The 16,467-nt window shown below is 36.6% G+C and overlaps 1 protein-coding gene across 1 annotated transcript; it reads right to left on the bottom strand.

The window, feature by feature from the left end:
* Positions 1-1,037: 1,037 nt before the first annotated feature.
* On the bottom strand, positions 1,038-14,764 carry LOC134002933 (integrin alpha-M-like). Its single transcript, XM_062441997.1, has 30 exons — positions 14,668-14,764; positions 13,041-13,143; positions 12,804-12,901; positions 12,295-12,365; positions 12,019-12,133; positions 11,270-11,397; positions 11,026-11,168; positions 10,631-10,781; positions 10,324-10,468; positions 9,872-9,945; positions 8,873-9,002; positions 7,643-7,782; positions 7,369-7,515; positions 7,066-7,281; positions 6,814-6,947; positions 6,396-6,532; positions 6,134-6,285; positions 4,732-4,857; positions 3,968-4,041; positions 3,692-3,833; positions 3,484-3,582; positions 3,316-3,395; positions 3,118-3,201; positions 2,937-3,006; positions 2,741-2,839; positions 2,535-2,615; positions 2,295-2,405; positions 2,078-2,191; positions 1,888-1,998; positions 1,038-1,667 (listed from the first exon to the last, which is right to left on the bottom strand). Exons 1-30 carry the CDS (start codon positions 14,702-14,704, stop codon positions 1,575-1,577), a joined length of 3,405 nt encoding a protein of 1,134 aa, XP_062297981.1. The 5' UTR covers positions 14,705-14,764; the 3' UTR covers positions 1,038-1,574.
* Between the last annotated feature and the right edge of the window lie 1,703 nt (positions 14,765-16,467).

Below are 16,467 nucleotides of genomic sequence, written 5' to 3' on the forward strand. Positions count from 1 at the left end.
GGTTCCAATATTGAGCTGCTGCAGCTAGCTAAAACCGTCAGTTACAGTGATTATATCCTGTGTGTGTGGACATTAGCAATGCCAGATCTTTGCTGCTGGGTGGCAGGCTGGGGTAAGGGAAGCAAAAGCACTGGTAAGGTTAAGATTGTTTGTGTCAAGTATTATTTCAGTAGATCTTTGAGAGCCACTTTGTACTTTGACTGTTTGTATTCACAGGAGTAAATGTTTCAGGGTTTTTTTAGGCAATGTTAGAGCTGGCACAAGTCTTCAAGACCTTGAAACTCAAGTAACAAATTGTAGGAATGTTTCTGACACAGAGAACATTTGCAGGTTTTCTATGGAGATTCAGCAGGTAAAATTTTTTTCCCATTGACCAGTTTCTAAACTGGCAGAAGTTAGCAGATGTTGGTGTTTTCAGATATGGATTGAATCATGTTTTTATCTGTTCTGCATACAGTAGCAGAGGGCGACCCTGATCCTCCTGTAAATGTAAAGTCAAAGATTCATCTTGGTTCCAGGTGGTCGCTGTAACTACTGGTGGAAGCAAATCTGTCCGTGCAGACATTCAGATCTTTGTCAAAACTTCAAGATTTGGGTCATTCTTAAAGGAGACAGTGGACGACATGCCATCTCCTGCTGCCACAGGAGGAGCAGCAGGTTTCCTCTTTGTCACCATTACCTCCATGTTCCTGTTGTTAGGATTCCATTAGACTCATTTATATTTTGTAAATGCTCTTACAGTAACTTAAGTCAAACAGAAAAGTGAGAAAAAGCTGAATTATTAAAGAAAAAGCTGTATATTTTTTGATAGCAATGAAAGATGTTTTCTGTAATATGATTACTTTAATATACTGTCTTTCTAAATGTTTCAGTGAATGCGATTAAATGAAGGTCAACCTTCATTATTCTGTACTCAGTTATAACTCCATTGTCTTTCTACATAAAAATGTCATGAGCTTTGTATCAGGTCAGTTTAAAAAAAAAAAGAAGTTTAATCACATATTCACACAAATATTCATGAAGCATCAGATCAGGGTTTTTATTTTTTTATTTTATATTTTACATACATTCAGAACAAAACATTTACATATATTAAAATGCATTTTAAAATAAAGCTGTTCACAATTTCAGTAAAAGTGTTATCAAGCAAGCCAGTAAGGTGCTTGCTCTGAAGCGTTCCACCTTGTATTTCAGCAGTTATACAGTACATCATGTGATGAAAATCAGACTCCAGAGGATTGAACTATGTTGAATTATTTTTACTTAAAACAAAATGTACAAGTTTAACAATCAGTCTGCAGGGATATAAGCACAAATGTTTGACGATCAACAGTAAGCTATTCAGTTCAAAATGTGGATTAGGAAAAAAATTACAACATTTTATGAAGAATGAAGAAAATTCTTGTCACTCAATGCATGGACCACAAACACTCTCTCTCAGGATAATGAAATGAAAGTGGTTTGTACACATATATTTTCCATTTAAATGTGTGTTTATGAAAATGGCAATATATATTTTCTATTAACGTAAGAAATGCACAATTTATTTTACAGATGAAGTAATCCGATGTTTCTTATTCTGGTGCAGGTTCGCCTCCCTCAGCCCCTTCACCAGCCTCTTGTTCCTCATTCATCATGTTCTTGTATTTACTGTTAAAAAATCCAGCCTGAGAGTACAAAACAAAGGAAGTTATATAAAAAAAAACTGTGATCTTCCATTAGAAATGCACACGTATAAAGAACCACACCAAATGAGAGAATAATGAAAATGTAAAGACACTGCATTCATGCATATTGTGATGAATGGTGTCCATTACAAGACCTTGAATTTTCTTATTGCCTCCGTCATGCTGTGTTATAAACAAACAGTGCATTACTGTATCTCACCTTAATCAGGCCAGCAGTGAGTAGACTGAGTAAAGCCAACCCTCCCAGGGATCCTCCGACGATCTCTTTGGTGAAGTCTGGTTCAGGATACACTTCTACCTGTGTCACAATCTGAGATGTGAAGACTTTGGATCAGATCTACATTCAAGCTCTTTTCAAACACAGATAAACAAATCCAATGTGTAATTACCTTGTGAACCAGAGGGTTGTTATTTGACCCTGGTAAAAAGAAAATGTACTGGTTTCTGTCAAACTCCAGAGTGGCCGTACTAGTCAAGAGGAATCTGGCAGACTTAAGTCCAATCTGAGTGAGAAACACAGTCCAGTATCCATTTAATTGGATCTTTCAGGTTGTTCATTTTTATTAGAAAAAATGTATTTTTAAAACAGACACAAACATTAATTACCTGCTCTATCCATTCTGAGCTAAGGTTGCCAGAGATTGTATATGTTTTATGCTCCAGGCTTCCCATGAATCGATTGCACTTGAACACTCTGCACCAGGCTACAGAGCAGTCCTGTGGGTGATTAAAAGAGGGCCTAAATTTATTGCTGGGAACACAGAAAACTTGATGGCAATGCAATGAAACACCACACACTTCTAAATATATTAGACTAAATTCCACCATGTACAGGTGGCTACTTACCAAAGACTTATTTTTTTGTATCTCAGCAACAAAATTTGTGACAGTAGGTTTTTCATCTTTGACTCTGTGGCAGTCTGGAATCTGAAATAGAGCCAATTCATGTCAATTTAACAGAGAACATATCCATCCACAAGGCTTTAGTTTCATAAAAACAACTACATTTGAGACGTGGAGTTTCAGTTACAATGAGCTCCCGCATATGTTACCTGCAAGCTGTTGGAATTCACCCAAATGTCTTTATCACCAAGCTTTACTGGCACCCTGATCACCATAGTTAAATTCAGCGCTCTGTTGTCATTTGCAAGCTAAAGGGGGGGGGGGAAAGTGAGCATTGAAGTCGAGTCTGAATCATGTTTATGAACTTTAAAATATACATATTGATATTATGATATAGTATTTTACCACAATTGGTTGTTGGACTGGTTTCTGCAAATCATTCTTTCCATGACTGAAATTGGTGTAGCTGAGGGAACTGAACAGAAACATTGAATGTTTCATAGATATTAGACCTTACAATGTCACCTTAAATTATTATTATTTTTAAAATATTTTAAAACTGTTAAATCTCATAAAACATAAAAACCTTTCAATTGTAGCATAAATGCTGTACTTCACGTCAATCGTATTTTTTTTGTAAAGTTCGCTTCCACTGGAGTGCTGATTCCCACTGAAAGAGAGGTGAAATTAATTGTACACATGAATAATAATCATCATCATCATCATTATCACATCCACATATATATTGAGGTACTTAAAGGCTGGCAGATGAACAGAACAGCACCTGGTGGCATTTGCAGTGATAATTAACGTCCTGTCAAGTTTATAATTGGTGTCGATCCCATAGGACACAATGAAGAGAACCTGAAATGAAATGAATGAGAGAGATCGGATTGCCTCCTCTCTTGGCTCAGCTGCAGTAAGACGAGATGCTTTAGTACACACTAAAAACCTTAGCGTTGCTCTTGAAAATAGGCTTGTCAACAGTGCAGTCTGTTCTTCCCTGAGATAAGCCAGCTCCACTGTCCAAGGAGTTGCACTCGATTCTTCCCTTTATTAAGAAATAAATAAATAAAACAAAAGCAAACATTATCCAGAATCACTGCACAGCCTCAAAAAGCCGCTGACCACAGTTGAATTGAAACAGACTTGATCCTAACCTTCAGTGATGTAAACTTCCTGTAGGAAAGCCCGGGTGGGTAAGTGAGAATGACACGGCTGTTGTAGGAGTTTTCATGACTGTTTTCCACTGAGACGGTGACATCCAGCAGTTCATCAATGCCTACTTTAACCTCAGAGGATCTGATAGATTATGATAAAATAGAAAAGTGAATGCACAAAGATCATCAGGGTGCATGTATCTTTAGTCGAATACACAAATACTACAGTAGATCTACACATCCAAGTCAAGCTTAACATTTGAAATTCAGCCTCACCCGGTGAAGTTGAAATCCACTTTCAGCTCATCTACACACTTGTTGTCAGTGCCACAGTTGATCTCAAACACCAACTGTGTAAGACAGTATGAAGTAAGCTATGTTTGTTCACAAAGTGTAAGAGGAAACAGCAGAGACAGACATGACAAATAAATGGAATTACAATTGAACATCATTTAAAAGCATAATGATTTTTGCACATTTCATAGCACTGCAGAGCTCTCCACATAATAGGTAATGGTAGATGATGTAGTAATGTCTGTCGTGACCTGGCAACCATGAAATTAATTCACAAAACTTAGTGTCAACAGGTGACAAACACTAATCAGAAAGTAAGTTAAATGTATTAACTTCACAAACCTTGATTTAAAATTCTGTCAGTCAGTGAAGAGATCATGTAAAAAATGTGAATCAAACAAGTTTATTTTCCCCCTTTGGTGTGATTCTTTTGGGCAGATCTGAACACAGTAATCATATCTGTGTGCAGACCCAAACAACCGTACCGAGACCCTTTGAGGATGTGGTCTAGGTCCAGTCCCAAACGGGCTGGAGTGATTTGTTCATGGTGGGAATACGAATACGTTACCAGACTTTAGGAGCTTCTTCAAATGTTCTTGTTCCCACCCCACACACATCTGATCGAACCAAGTTTACAAACTCATCAACTGGTTCAAACCAGAGCAAACAAACTATAGGTTTTTAAAAAGCCTTCAGTGTGATTTAAAACCAACCAATAAATGAAGGTATCTTTAAAGATTACTCACAGGATGAAAGGTTGTTGTCTGAGCCTGCTGGGCTAGACTTGGTCTGAGACCTGTGCTAGAAGGCAAACCGTCAAAGATGAATCGAAGCTCATTGTTAACTGGATTCAGAGAATCGTCCGGACAGGCCTGTGAAAGAAGGGCACAATAAAATAGAAAGCCTTTATTGTCATTGTACAAGAATATACAATGAGATTTAGAGTGCTACATCTGAAACAAGTTCTCAGTAATGAGTAACAAACAAACAATAAAAACAACAACCAATAGGACAGACAACATAACATTGCACATATTGCACATTAAAGCGACTCTTACCTTTCTTGCATTTCACACAGCACTTTGAAAAAACTTGAACAGCAACAACCCCTCCTCCCTCCTATGTCCCACCCCCACACTCCCTGACTCCCAGACAGATTCAGGATCTCATCTCTGTACACCGACTCATCATTAATCCAGGCGCATGTGATTGGGGGGAGTCCTGATTTGACAGTCATCCCATATCTGGGATGATGGTGTTAAATGCTGAACTATAGAAACCAGAGGTGGCTCAGGGCTGTGGCGATGGCTTCCTCTGTGGATCTGTTTGCTCTATAAGCCAACTGATGAGAGTCGAAGGTGGCTTACTTTTATGTAGTCAGCAATGAGTCTTTCAAAACATTTAATTACTACAGATGTTAAAACTAGTCTGGTCTGTAGTTATTGAGGCTGCTGACTGGTGTCTTTTTGGGGACAGGAATGATGGTGGCCAACTTCAGACAGGATGAAATGCTAGGTTGTGTCAGGGACAGTTTGAATATCCTGGGCTACAGTGCATTACTGGGCCACTGAGAGCTTAAAAATCAAGGTAGTGAGGGTTGGTTGTATTGCTGATGTTATAAGGTTTTTTAACAACTCTGTTGGGGCTGCCCAGCAGCCAGCAGCCAGTCAGCCCAGCACAGGTGCTGGCAATGAGGATGACGAGCAGCCCAGCTGCTCCACATCTACGCTGCCTGAGTATAAAAGGAGGCTGAGAGGAGGCGCCCGCCGCTTGAACGTTGACTATTGTGGTCAGTTTAGCCGGCTGTGTCCTAGCAGCATTTTCGGCACTCGTGAAAGACTGTGTGTTGTATTCTTGCTAACCCTGTTCTCTTTTGTGTTTGTTCCAGGCTCCCTCCGCAAACCCAGTGTCTCCTCGCTCCATCCACGCCTTCCAAGCCCCTCACCTTCACCCCCACCAAACCACCACGTGGACCCTCCACCCTCTCACCTCTCCCAGGATACCCCCTCTCTCCCTCCTCGGCCCAGCTCCACTCCGACGTAACGCCCCTTTAATAAATCTGTTAAACTTGCACCACGATTCTGTGTCTTTGTCTCTGGGGTACCTGGCACATTTGGCTACTGGGACTTTAGAGCTTAACAAACTCACCTGAATGAGGAATTTCACATCGTTGCATTTTTGCTCAAAGGTAAGAGTTAATGATCCGGTCTGCTCTCGTTGTTTGTCCCTGATGTAAGCTCGGTTATTTGGGACCTTGCGTTGGGCATCCAGTGTGAAAGTGTAATTAATAATTGCACTAGCTGGAACAGATTAGAGTTGCATTTAAAGGTTACTCATGTGTACACATACAAGTATCTAAATGGATAGACAGTGGGTCTGTGGTTTAGAAACAATGAAGAGAATCAGGGACCTGTATTGACGACAGAGTGTCTGGTCATGGTAAAGCAGATTTTAGCTGTGTTATCCAGTGGTGTTGAGCAGTTTTGGGTTTGGATTTGGTTTGGGTTGAATGTCACTGAAGTTTCTACCATTACTATGGGCCTTGACCTGGATATTGACAGGAGTAGGAATATACATATTAAAATTGTAAAGCAGAACACCAAAATGACAACTACAACAACACAGTCTAATTTTAGCTGCCTGATACAATCCATTATTGGATATAACATATTTGTCCTAAATCTGTAACTACAGAATTGTGTTACTACGAACGCTGGAAATATCATAGTAATAATGTTTGAGGTTGTATGATTATTTTGAGAAAAAAAAACTGACACAAATGGTAGAATTACAGGTGAGACCAGTAATGTGTGAGATGAGCTTCTTACCTGAGTAAGACAACTGTTCCCTTTGAACCCACCGCTAAATCAGGCAGATTGTCATTACTACGGTCAAAAGAAGACTGACTGATCGACATCCCGAAGAACTTCAGTCCTTGCCGGACCTCAGAGGAAGCAATTCTCTATGTAAATGAAAATATTTGAATTAATCAAAGATAAATTTGGTCTAGATTGTACATTGAATACATAAGGCCATATGTATCATTTAAATGTTCTCTTTACTTATTTGCTCTTGCTCACCTGTGAGTAAGTAGTACTAATCCTTCCTCCTCCTCCTTCACCATGGAAGATGTAGATGCTACCTTGTCCATAATTCTCCAAAGGTGCCCCAACTGCCAAATCATTGAAACCATCTTGGTTAAGGTCAGGGAGTACAGCAAGAGAAGACCCAAACCTTCCCTGGTCAGATGCATCCCCTCTCAGTACTAATGGAGAATCGAAGTGACACTCAATTTTCTGGTGGAAATATAAAGGTGAGAGTCAATGTTTGAATTCTCATTTTAAAATATCAATGGATTCTGTATTTTTTTTAAAGAGATTTACCAAACTTGACAGGCTGCAAACATAAACTCTTCCCTCTCTATCACTGTCCATGTACATAGGGGCAGATATGAGGACTAGGTCAGTGTAGCTGTTACGATCCACATCCATGGCGCAAAGCACTGCACCAAAATATTCACCAATCTTAAACTGTGTAAGCAACAAAAAAGAATTAGAATAAATAAGAATAAGTGAGAAACCAACAACCTCCAATTTAAGATTAAAAATTGATTCTTTACATTGTCTTTCATCAATCATCTTAATTGTGAGTACACACCTGCCAATTAAAGGGATCAATAGTTTGTGTTTGTCTATGCCTTTTGAAAACCGACATCACAATTCCTCTGTGTCGATATCTTGGAGCACCAAGAATTGTCAGTGGGCCATACCACGTGTTGGCAACTGCCATGGAGTAACCTGGAATAAAGAGTCTAACCTATTAATTAACCCTTACATACTGTTCAGGGTCAAATATGACCCATTTTTTTCATTTCAGTGGTATAAAAATATGCTACAAACATTTATTTTGGTCAGACATTTCCTAATGTGACCCACATTATACAAAAATAGAATTATTTTTTAATTTATTTGCAATGCAAATACAAATTTGACCTGTATTTATTACATACACAAAAAATTAATAATCAGCATTTAAACATATTGTTGTATCCATCATATTCTATCAAATGTTCTCCTGGACCATAAAATATTGATTGTGAATTCCTTTTTCCCCATAAAATTAATCAAACATTTATTAATTACTGATGGGGAATTCTAATTATGAGTCAGCCTATCAGTTTAAGTATCCAAAGGTTTTCCCAACTCAGGACAAACTGCATCTTTAGCAATTTTTTTTGTTAATTTTGTTAATTAACATAACATTATCACCAACTTCACTGGAGGCAATCTTTAAACAGACAAATGTCATCAAGCTATTAATTACAAATAAGCATAATTTATTCTTTGTTTGATTAAACAGATATAAAATCTTGCTTTGGCTCACCCTCTTCTAGTTCATAATATTATTTATCTTGTTACCTATTTAAGTCTGGGGACCATGAGGAGCCTTCTCTTTGGTCTTTTCCAAAGACATTTGTAAAACCATAACAATTTCTATACAAGCTGCGTCTCCACTATTTGTTGACATCTTAGTGGCTTCAGCACAACTTTTAATCATATAAGATCCATCAACATGCTCACTGTTGGGTGAGGTATTTTTGTACTTGATTTTCCTTTTGATGTAATTTTGGTGCCTGATGTCTATTCTTTATTTAGAAGGTATTAAAGTGTAGGATCTTATTTAGAAAAAAACAAAGAACAAAACAAAAACAGTATTTTGGTATTTTATGTGATATCAAATATATTGCCATAAAGTTTTTACTACTTACTCCTCATTTGGATGTTTTCTGTCCTTTTCCAAGCTCTCAAGTTTGAGATGGAAAATGGATCACAGTAGAGCAATGTAAGTACACCATTGCATGTACTATATGTACTATAGTATTCTTACCCAGATAACTGTCAAGCTCTATGTCCAAAGGCTCATAGGAGTTCATCAACATCTCGCTTGTGTATTCTTCGAAGCCTCCCCTCCACTGGTTGGCACCAACGATAGCCATCTGAATCCCCCGTGTAGAATCCTACATGCAATTTATTGATGTTTGATTAATTAGTACGCAATCATTTTAGTTCGTATGTAAAACAGCAGTTTTTAAAGAAATTGAAAATAATGAATGAGAAAGGTTACTTGTTTGATTCTTTGTGCTTAAATGCATGTGTACATGTATTTCATTTGCATTATATTTGTAACCTTTGTTTAAAGATAATTATTAACATTGCTTTCTAGTACATGTGCACCTTTAGGGAGGTTTAGGGGAGGAGGGGGTGATTATTAAGTGGATAGCCAGGCATGTGGAGATTGGAGCCGCACAGTTTTTGACCTCTCTCCTTTTCTCCTTCTAAATAACAATTCTTACTGTTTGTATCTCTAATAACTTTGGAAAAGGACAGTTGCTCTGTATTATTTTTTCAAAGTAAACCATTTAAATGTATCAAGTGAATTTAAAAAAAAGTTGGATTCAGAAAGGTAATTGTTAGAGCATCAAGCTAAGGCTTCATTCTTTGAAAACCTATACTGGATTGGACAGAAATGTGTAGAAACTGTGTTTGCCATAAAACATCAGCCAAGAAAAAGGCTAAATGCATCATAAATTCATCATCTGGACTTTATCTTTATGCTGGACCAGACTTTAGCTGTATGTTTTTCAGCCAGACGGGGTGACACATGTGATGTGTGTGTGTGTGTGTCTGTGTGTGTGTGTGTGTGTGTGTGTGTGTGTGTGTGTGTGTGTGTGTGTGTGTGTGTGTGTGTGTGTGTGTGTGTGTGTGTGTGTGTGTGTGTGTGTGTGTGTGTGTGTGTGTGTGTGTGTCTGTGTCTGTGTGTGTGTCTGTGTCTGTGTGTCTGTGTTTCTATGACTATACTGTCCAGTAAATGTCTGTTTTTAATTACCGGAGGCACATAAGCTGCACTGAATCCCCTTTGAGTCATTTCCATTTTCAGTGACTCTCCACCAGTTTGAGATCCTGTAACAGCAACATATATGAGTGTCAAAGTCTCTAAAAGTGGGATTTATAATAAGTTCATGCTTAAACTGAGTTAGTATACAGATCTGAAATACAATTATAGCTCTGAGTTGTAATTTTTAGTGTTTTCCAATATTTTTCCATTCTTTATTCTTTAAAAAAAAAAAAAGGTAAGTCTGTGTATTTTCTAATACTGCCCATGTCACTTATAATTACTGGAAGTTCAGTTTAAAATAAGACTTCGTAATTAAAGATATTAATATTCATAATTGTTTACTTTGGAACTATAACATTAACAGTAATAAACTGTTGACTTTCTAATCTAATCTAAACACAAAAATTACGTGTGAAGCTATCATATTAAGTTTACATCTGTACCTTCAATAGAGAAGATTTGGTCCTGCAAATTCTGCCGTATTGCATCAAGAGCACTAAAGTTTGTCACTTGAAACACTTTGTCTCGTGAAGATGCAATGGTGTACAGTTCCTGTTTTGCTGTGGACTTTGTAAATGCATTCCCCACCTAGGGATTTTCAGGATTTATGTTATAGGTGTTTTATTGTACAACACAATTGATTCATATATGTAAAATACTGGCTCCGTTTACATTAATGACTCAAACCAATTGACAAACTTCCTTACATGTTAACACAATACATGCTTATACAGTATAGATGCAACTTACCCCAACAGCAAATCGAACAATCTTTTTCTTTTCAGCTAATTTTGCTGCACTTCGCAAATCACCCCCATCATTAGATTCTCCATCTGTAATGACTATTAAAATCTTCTTCACATTTGGCCTGGAACCTTTATATGTCGAGAAGACGTTGTTGCTGTCAAAATAAAAATATATAAATATATATTTCCTGACAGCAGGATATGTGTACATATATGTATACTGTACATATCCTGCTGTCAGGACCAGAAACTGGCCCAAAGTTATTTAGACTTGTATCAAATTCAGCATTACTGTTGAAAATCAAAATGAACAACATATCATGACATAAAAGGAAACCTCTAAAATGAATGTTCACTTCTGAGGATGGTGTCATGCATTAGCATCATAAAGGCACTTACACAACTTCTTGGATCCCTGTAGCTGTGTGAGTCCCTCCAGTTAACTGTTTTATACTATTAATTTGAGATTCCCAGTAATCAGTTTTAAAAGTATTAAAGTAGTAATGGATGACAACACGCGAGGAGAACTGGGTGATGGCAAACTGGAAAAAAGAAGAAAAGATGGAAATAAGTATGGATATAAATGAAAATATGTATGAAATATTGAGGGTGGCATGATAAAGTGTGGGGTTTACGATCCTACCTTTGTATCCTTTCCCAGGAATGACTTGACAACACTTTTCACAAAATTCTTCATTCTCTCAAAATCAGAATAATCTACGCTGCCTGAGCCATCCAACAGAAATGCAATGTCTGCTTTGGTCCGACACTCTGTCAAAAAGGAGAAATACATCTGAATAATTTCCTCTCAAGTTATTTAAAACATTTATGTTGTAAAGGACATCAACATACTGTAGTGCATGTCGGTTTTTATTTACTATGTATTATTTGATATATTTTATTTTGACATTTCCTGTTAAACGGCTGTATTTTATTTTGAAAGGGTTTGTTAAACGGAAAAGGAGCGGTAATTTGGCGTTAAATTGAAAGTAGAAAGGTAAACAAGCATCACACAGATAAAAGGAAATTAATGGATAAAGGAAAATACGGTGTTGGACTATACTACAATAGTGATTTATTAGCCCGGTTGAAAGTGGCAACGTGGAAATTGAAACAAGCTAAAGACTCATGGTACATTTATGTTTGTGTTGAAATTTGAGTTAATTTTATGTTAAATAAAGCTAAATGCTACAATCTAATTTTAGATACATCGACTAATGGTTATTTCAGCTCTTACGTTGTTGTTGTTGGGGGCTACATATGTCATATATATAATACAATCCTATTCTCAAAATTACTACCAATATGCATGTTGGGTGTGCAGTGGTGCACAAATATTACCAGACCTTTTTTATCACTATCTTTGAGGTTATAAAAACATAACATGTGTACCTTCAATAGAAGAAGGCACAGGGAGTCCAACGTGATCAGAAGGGTCTATCTCAAAGCACACACCGCTATACTGGGTGATACTTTTGCAGTCCTTTGGGATGGTTGGACCACATGCCTGAAAAGAGACAAATTCAAGTCCTGATTATAATGAGATAATTATTTTCCTGTTCCTTAAACTACATTTCAAGCTGAAGATAATTGATTTACTGGTAGAGATCTAAACCTCTGCATTCTTATTATCATTTACCTATAAATATTTGCAGTTTAGCAACTTACCAAAGTTTTTTGTGTGTTGGGATCACTTGTCATTGTCAAACCAAGGGACATGTTGACTGCAAAACTTGGCACTGCATAAAAAAAAATCAGCTATCAGGTTATTATGTTAAAACCATCAAGACACAACTACATTCTCAGTGAGAATGTATAATATAATAAAATATGAGAATGTTTCCATATCTGATCTGATAACTATTAGTAACATTACCAAGTCAATACTGTACAGCAGTGTCTCACAATGCTATGATATACTGTAACCAATTTCCAACAAGATGGAATACAATCTCCATCTTAATAAGTAATTTTTCAATAATTCAGTCCTACATTTTTTTTTTTACATAACTGTTTTGAGAACAAGTAGAGTAACTTTATTTAAAGTCTTGAAGGATAAGGAAAAAGATAGATGCATCATTATCTGTCTTAAAAATCTCCTGAAACCATGTCTCTGATAGATCAGATGACTAAAGCTACATGATCAATAAAGCATATTGAAATGAGTATTTGCCCACCTTTTACTGGTACTGGAGTGCAGTCTTTGGTGGAACATTTAAATATTTGCCCTCTTTCATTTGGTGAAAGTTGTTCAAGGGGGGCACTGACCAGCAAACTGAGGAAATAAATCCCAACAATCAGGTGAGAGAATTGGCTTATGAGAGAGGTGTGAGCTAGAGAAAAACCTTATCATAGCAGATCTGAAGCAGCAGTGGTTTCAGTAGATCCATTTCCCCCCACAACGTACTACTTACTCTGACTGTCTTTGCACCACCTGGTATCCAAAACCTGCAGCAGAGTTACTCAGGGTCTTCCAAGCCACAGGATCAATATTGAAGCAAAGTGCAGCTTTTAACACTGAAGGATAAAGAAGGAAGAACCACACATGAGTAAAATTATTTTGGTTTATTCTCGTGGCACTAACTTTTTGTTTGTAGGAAAAGGAGCCAATCCTGGTCAACAGCTGTAAAGTCTTTTTCTATTTCAGCCTATAGGTGTAGTGTGTGAATGGTCTTTTTTATACTACCACTAGAGGGCGCCAAAGTCAGAAATGTTTAAATTCTAAACAGGGTGGTTCTGAACAACATCTATACATGATCAATACTAAGACTTAAATGTAAAAATTCAGTGCAATACTTTACACAAAATCTATATTTCTCATCACAGGGATATTTGTTTAAATTTTGTCAAAAAAGGTTTCTTTTGACCTTTTCAGGTTTTCTAAAAGTGATCAAAGTTATATAAACTTCTTGAAAGCCTGACATTATAATTTATCATGTTCTACGGCTTTAAAATAGCTGAAAGAGAAGGTGTGTATAGATAAACGTGTAATATTAACTTCCTTAAATGGATCCGTTGAATCTCTTGTGGATGAACATGATCTAAATGTAAACTAACAAACAAAAAAAAGCAGTAAATCCATGAAATGAAAAATAATGAATTCATCATCCTGAGAGGAACACCCTGAGGTTCTGCTTTTTCTACTGTGGCCTTTAAGACTTCAGGAAGACAATTAAGGAAAATGTTCTTTTGTATATTTTATCTGTTAATGTTAACCTCCTCATAGTAACCTATCATTTCAAGTCTGTTGTGTTTTTCAACAGTTTTGATCTAGTGTAATATATATTTATATGAACTAACTCACCAGTGGCAGATAATTTTATTAAGTGGGTTGCATAAAGTGTGTCACTGCCTTCCTGCTTGGTAACTTCTCACATTAAATATAGTGCGCTATAAAAAACTATTGAACATTTACTTCAGTTTCCTTTTGATTATAAGTGAGAAAGTTAGGTACGATGTGTCACTCTGGTGTCTGAAATGTTTCTATTGTTGTTTCACATGTTGCAAAGACTTTGACTTTCACCAAATGAAATCATGTTAACTTTTCAGAGTTGAATTCAAACATAAAAGTTATTTTAAAAATTAATGGATTGTTATAAAATAATTAAGGCTCTTAAAATCTATTACATGGTTGATGAGTATTTAGTTTTAGGTGTGATTAGTAGCAACATTAAGCTATTTACTAAGCCCCCAAACCATGAGACCTAGAAGTAAAATCAAGTGAAAAAACAGAAGAACAGATAACAAGAATAGTTATAATTAATCAGACAACAAGTTTAGAGGATTGTGCAGCATTGCTGAGGCTATTTTTAATACTGGGGTTGACTAAGTTGGTCTCATACTGCAGCAGGAAATGATTATTTTAAATGTTTGATTCTAAATGTTGGTATTACAGTTATTGATCTGTTATTCTTCGTGGTTTTTAAAATGAAATGAATGATAATTTTCAATAATGGATGTTATAGAAACATTATTGCTGAGAATGCTGTATAGGAAATTAAATATAAAAAACAGAATCAGGATGTACAAATTTGGTCTTACCTGACAAAAATACTGTGGTAGAAATGATCCAGTCCATTGTGTCACTCCCATGAAAAAATACCCCCTAAATCTCACTTATTCTCTGAGTTGCACAACTATTTCTACTACTGTCAAGGAGGGAGATGATGAAAGCAAAATGGAGAAATACTTAAGTAGCCAGTTTGAGGAAGTGTTTTGTAGGAGGGCTTACTATATTGACTAATACCTTCTGTTCACACTTTCTGCACCCAGTCCCTTAAATAACGTATTTTTAAGAGACTTAAAGTATATGTCTTTTAAGAAGCAGAAGCAAATCCTTTTCAAGTTAGTTCCAGGTCAACAAGGTTAAACCTAGAATGACATATTTGTACATATGCTCATTCTTAGGTAAGTAATGATTAAAGTGAATAACAATAAAAAGTATCTTTTAAATAAAGATGACCAACAAGGTGGTGGCATCAAAGGACGTTGCATGCTGATGTGTGGTAATTATATTCAGACTACAAAAGTGTTTTCATCAAACTTGAACATGATTTCATCATTTTAAGCTCAAGCGCAATGCTCACTGAGCATTTAGCTGCAGACACTGTAGAAGGGAAATGCCAACACAAACAATAAACTTTCTTGATATTTTAAGTGGTTCCCTTTTCCTAACAGTGCTGTTGATGTGTATGATTTCCTCTGGACACCAGCTGAGGAGGGAGAAAGTTTAAAGGGGTTGCTTTTTTGGGGGGGTTTTGACACTAGGTGAATATTTGGGTTGTACATAACTTTAAGATAGTTGTTTACAAATTATATACAAGTTAAAGGAGGAGTAATGAGAAAGGGGTAGGAATTTATAACTATATACTTCTTCCTACTCCTCTTTGAACATTGTTATTTTTGTTTTGTTTGTTCTCTTTATCTGTTTTTTTCATGTTGAAATATTTCAATTAAAAAAATATCCAAATAAAGTCATGCTCACTTCAACTTCCCTATGGGCAGATTGACACCACCCACCACTGTTTAGACAAGCCTTAGACAATTCTAAAAATAAAAAATTCCATTTCTCCTTTTTGCTGGACTTCCTCTGCACCCTCATCCCATCTGTGCATCAGACATGTCTGTGGTGTGCTATATAGATGTAACAGATTTAATTATGTAATAATAGAATACGTGATTTGAGTTAAGTATATTTATTTTATATATATATATGTATGTATATACAAAATGGTACCTGCTCCTCCAGTCAAGCGGAACATGTGTGTTTTTTGTTTATACCCCGCTGTTCATTTCTGTGTGACCCCTCACTATAAGTTTTGTTTCCCGCCTCTGCTTCTCCCCTTTTGTCACTGTAGTCCATGGGAGAGGTACACATCTTTTCTTTTCGTTTGTTTATTAGTTTAAGTTTTACATTAACATGTTTTTTGTATCATTTGATTTGTGTAGGGGCTCATGTGTTGATTGCTTGACTGGAGGATTTTTGTTGTTCATTCTGTCATCAGCGGAATAAACGGAGGTCACCTCTTAAGTTATCTGGTCTGAGTCTCTGCCTCTGCTTCAAGTCACACAACGCACACGACATATCAACCACCACCAGTTACATAGAGGCAGACACCATGAGCTGGTACAATATAACTGGATTGAATACATGATAGATAACTTTGTCTCTATCTATGTGTTGGCGATTTGTTCTTAGTTTTGACATTTAAAAACATTATCCATGTTCTTTGGAGGTACCTACTGTATGTGCAATGACTCCAATGTTTTATTTTATGGTGCTATTTCAGCTTTCTAAGGAAACAGCAGTCTGCCATATCAAGATCTCATTATGCTTTAGTA

The sequence above is a fragment of the Scomber scombrus genome, chromosome 21, assembly GCF_963691925.1.
Source record: "Scomber scombrus chromosome 21, fScoSco1.1, whole genome shotgun sequence".
Classification (NCBI taxonomy): Eukaryota; Metazoa; Chordata; class Actinopteri; order Scombriformes; family Scombridae; genus Scomber; species Scomber scombrus.